Here is a 4,171-nt window from a genome sequence, read left to right as displayed (position 1 = left end):
TTTTTTTTTTTTTTTTTTTTTTTTTTTTTCTTTTTTTTTTAACGACACCGAATTTTGATATGCTGCCACATTTTATTATCCGATTCCAATCAATCGTTTCGTACGTGTCTCGAAAGGTATCCGTGCCTCTATTTTTATTCCAAGCATACATATTGCAATCGGTTTCAATAATACAATATCTCCCTCTGTGACGTGTATATTAAACGAGCTCGTTAATAAACACTTTAAAAATGTATATATTTTTCGAACCGGGTTTCGCTTCGACCGGTGATATCGTTCTTACTTCGTATCGAAATTGATGTTAAAGTTAGAAGAATAAGATAAGATTTGTCGCAGGATAGTACATGACAAATATTCGTGTCGCAACTATGGGTATATAGGATACATACGATATACTTACAATAATAACTTGTATTATCTTTGCCCAGGCTCTAGCCTATGGTGTTTTGAATTAACTTTTTCTACGGATTGCTATTGTAAAATAATTGATCGCCTACCGGTATAACTGCCAGTACACTATTATTTGCACATGCATATACATCGGCACCAGTACACAGTTCAGCAAAATCCCCATTCAAAGCGTGCATTAATTACCATTTGTGTGCATAAAGCGGTCGAAACGATTGCAACTGTGGTTGGTCCATTGAAATTGACATTTTTCGAGGCATAAAGATCGGCCGGTATCCTTTTATTATTCACTATGATATAGTAGCAAATGAATTCGCGATAAATTATTAAAAGTGTAGAGATTACACTTTAATTTTCATTACACGTCACGCTTTTATATTAAAATTGCGTGATTATACGTAAAAATTTTTTTTTCAGCTCAAATAAGACAATTACGTACGATTCAATTTTCTAAATTTTCAATTTCCAAACATTTCCAAATTTTGTTCTATTACGTTTCTTTACGTTTCTCGTCGCAAATCTTGTCATCGCTGTATCGTAAATCATACATTATACGATCTGATCAATAAGAAATAAATGTCAATTCCAAGCACTTATATCGTTTCGATTACAAAACTTGTCCAAACTGGCGAAAATAATATTCAGAAATAATATTCAAGTAGGAAATTTTGATCTCAATGATTTCGAAAAATCGGTGAAGGATGAACGAAACAAGTTCATCAAGGAGGAGGATCGAGCTTTATTATTTTCGCCAGATTCTCGTTTCGAGAAACAGATAGGTGAAGATAGAAGCAAACACAGGCTTAGGCGTATAGGTAAGGATAATAGGACACTAACTTGTGGATTGAAGGGTCTTTGCATTCTCAGAGCCTCCGGCAGCCCCCCGGCCTGTGAAAACACGACCAGGGATGGCGGCGGTAGATGATTCGGCACATACGCAGAATTATCCATCTAGAACAGACATGGCCGTGTTCCATTTCTCAATCTTCTTTCGATCTCTCCCTCTCGCGTCCCGATTTTTCGCACGGAACGTGTCGAAAATGATTGTGGATTCGCGGAAAAGTGAACGAACGATGATAAGTAGTGAAACGTGTGTAACAAATCTGGTAAGTACTGTGTTGATACCAAGTCGAAAATCTTAGTAATTAATAGTAATAGTTGTGGATATTTTTAAGTTTAGTGAGTGGGAAAATATGTGGAAATATGTAAGATAATAATAGCAAAAATATATAAAATATTCGAGATAAAATATTTGCAATGACATTCGATAGATGAAACAAGTTTCTATTTAGATTACATTTCTTGCAAAATACACGCGATACTAAGAAACTCGACATGATGAAAAACAGTGCTTATATATTGAATTGTATAAAAAAAAATTGTGAAAATTATTTTGATAATGTGTAATAATAGAGAGATATACGCGTTATACGATTCCTCCAACTTCTTTTATTAAATGGATTTTAAAATTGTTTTAAAATTTTCTTTCATCAATCCGATCCATCATTACAATTTATTAGTTGAAACTATGATAAATGATTGATTTCTTATAAAATAATATAAAAAAAGACTTTTGTATTGAAATTGAGTTTGTATTGAAACGTAGAGTATATTTAAAAAATTTGTAGAAACAGTTCTGAATCGTCCATTCAACTATCCATTATTAAAATCCGATTAATCAAAAATCGAAAAAGAAGGAAAAAAGGATAGACAAAGAGTCGTAATGCAATCGTGGTAATTGTAGATTTTCAAGACAATCGAATACGATATAGTTAATGACTCCACCGTCAAATGACTCCAGTTTCCACTCCTTCTTGTCTTTCAACGAGAGCTATCGAATTTGATCCATGAGTAACTGCATCGATCGCGGTTGTATCAACTTTTCTTTCTCATTAGATCAAATACAGTACATTGAAGAGTGCAAGAAAGTACGCGTCGGGAAACATATCGGAAAGAAGTCGGGAGGAATCGAATATAAACCGTCGCGATGCCTTGCAAGTGTTCACTTTTATTTATCTAACGTAACACTATTTAGCAATTTGCAACATCTACTATATTATCACGCTTAAAATTTGATTGCGAATTACAGCGTTATATTACGCGATAATATTATGATATTTATCACTAAATTTTAACAAAATGATATTATTGAAATGAAAGAGCATACGTATTTGAATTTCAAAATTGATTTTAAAATAAAGAATTACTTTAACGTATTACATTACTTTAACGTAGTTAATAGTTGAAAAGTTATATGTTATTATTTGATCTTTTTTAGTATAGACATCAAACATGAAATATTATATTGATTAATAATGAATAATATACTAAATGTTTTACTTTGAAAAAATTATGATTGTTTATATTTTATAGATCTAAAATTATATAAGATGAAGTACTATGTATTAATTTTTATTTCTAAATGTCGTAACAAAACATTATTAAAAATCATTAAAATTTACAATAAAAAAATTAATAAATCTAAGCAAAATATTAATAAAAAAATTTATAGTAAATTTTAAAATAAATTTAAAAGATATATGTTATAAAATGATTAATTTTTTTAAAAATATTATAAGAACTTTTAAATGTAAAGGACGAACTATATAAAAGTGACCACTTGCAACGCAACAACGTAACAATGCAACAGGCTAACCTTGTTTCGATTATTTTTCATGTATTATAATTGATGAAAAATAAAAAATATATTTATATTCCTAAGGATGTGTCATGTGTATGCGTGTATACGCGTATATATTAATCACCATCCGCGTACATTTTGCTGTACACCAAAGAAGTCACTGCACGAAATACGACCGTTCGAAAACATTCACTCTATTTCCACGGGTCCCATCGTCCTTATCCGTCGCTTAGGAAACGTGTTCTTATCACCAACAGTTCCTTCACACTAATATCCGTATAAATCGATTAAACCGGAATAAAGTCCCGAGCAATCTATTCGAAAAAGGCGCGTTAGGCAGTGAACAACCTAACCTCAACGCGCGGTTGTCACGCGGTTCGACGTTCTTGTATAGCTTCGATAAATTGTAAACTCGTTTGACAACTGTTGTAACGTGTAGTTCGAAACTTGTTAATCACGATATAGTATATTAAAAAACAACAAACGGATAACAATTTGATTAACGAAACGATGTAACGCGGGTGAATTCAAATTCAAACAAGTCATATAATCCCGCCACGATAGGCCACTCTGACCTAACCTCTCGACGAATGATAATACCCGACGAGTACCTCAACTAGTAGCTCGGTCACCCGGGTACGGGTCTCTGGTAATGCACTAAACGTGGTGAGCCAGGTGCAAGAGAGGGGTGATTACAAGAGGAAGGCGCCAGGCCCGTGCGAGCAACCTCGTGGACATGCGAGTGCAGACTGATTGGAGTGTGAGGGTACTTACCCACGAGTCGTGAGAACGGTGGCGGTGGCGGTGGCGGTGGTGGAGGCGAGGTAGAGGCGTGGAGAAACAAACCGGCGGCGGTGCTGGCGTGCGCGCGTGTTTTCCGCCGCCATTACTGGCGCCACTGTAGCACCACTTTCGTAATACGCATGCGCGGCATGCGCACACGTTTGATGCGCAATCGTTGCCGCGATACATTGAGGTTTAATCGTGCGCTGACTGCGCGACTGGTAACATCTTGTATAATTTGTTGCAATGATAATCAAATCTATACGCAAATTTTTTTTATAATTAATTCTTCCTTGAATCTTTTGTGATAAAAGTGAATAGTCCTATATTCTATAATAA

At 34.4% G+C, this 4,171-nt stretch overlaps 1 protein-coding gene across 1 annotated transcript in view; it reads right to left on the bottom strand.

Annotated features, from left to right (window-relative positions):
• LOC102671587 (E3 ubiquitin-protein ligase Rnf220-like) overlaps positions 1 to 3,803 on the bottom strand; it is a 135,174-nt gene extending 131,371 nt beyond the window's left edge. Inside the window, exons 1-2 of the mRNA XM_006619709.2 lie at positions 3,185 to 3,803; positions 1,246 to 1,359 (exon numbers count right to left, since the gene is read on the bottom strand). Of these exons, the coding sequence (XP_006619772.2) occupies positions 1,246 to 1,359; positions 3,185 to 3,238 (168 nt within the window). The 5' untranslated portion in view covers positions 3,239 to 3,803. The remainder of the gene's footprint in view (positions 1 to 1,245; positions 1,360 to 3,184) is intronic.
• Between the last annotated feature and the right edge of the window lie 368 nt (positions 3,804 to 4,171).

This window comes from Apis dorsata, unplaced genomic scaffold, assembly GCF_000469605.1.
Source record: "Apis dorsata unplaced genomic scaffold, Apis dorsata 1.3 scaffold_429, whole genome shotgun sequence".
NCBI lineage: Eukaryota > Metazoa > Arthropoda > Insecta > Hymenoptera > Apidae > Apis > Apis dorsata.
This window is presented reverse-complemented; position numbering and strand designations above follow the sequence as displayed.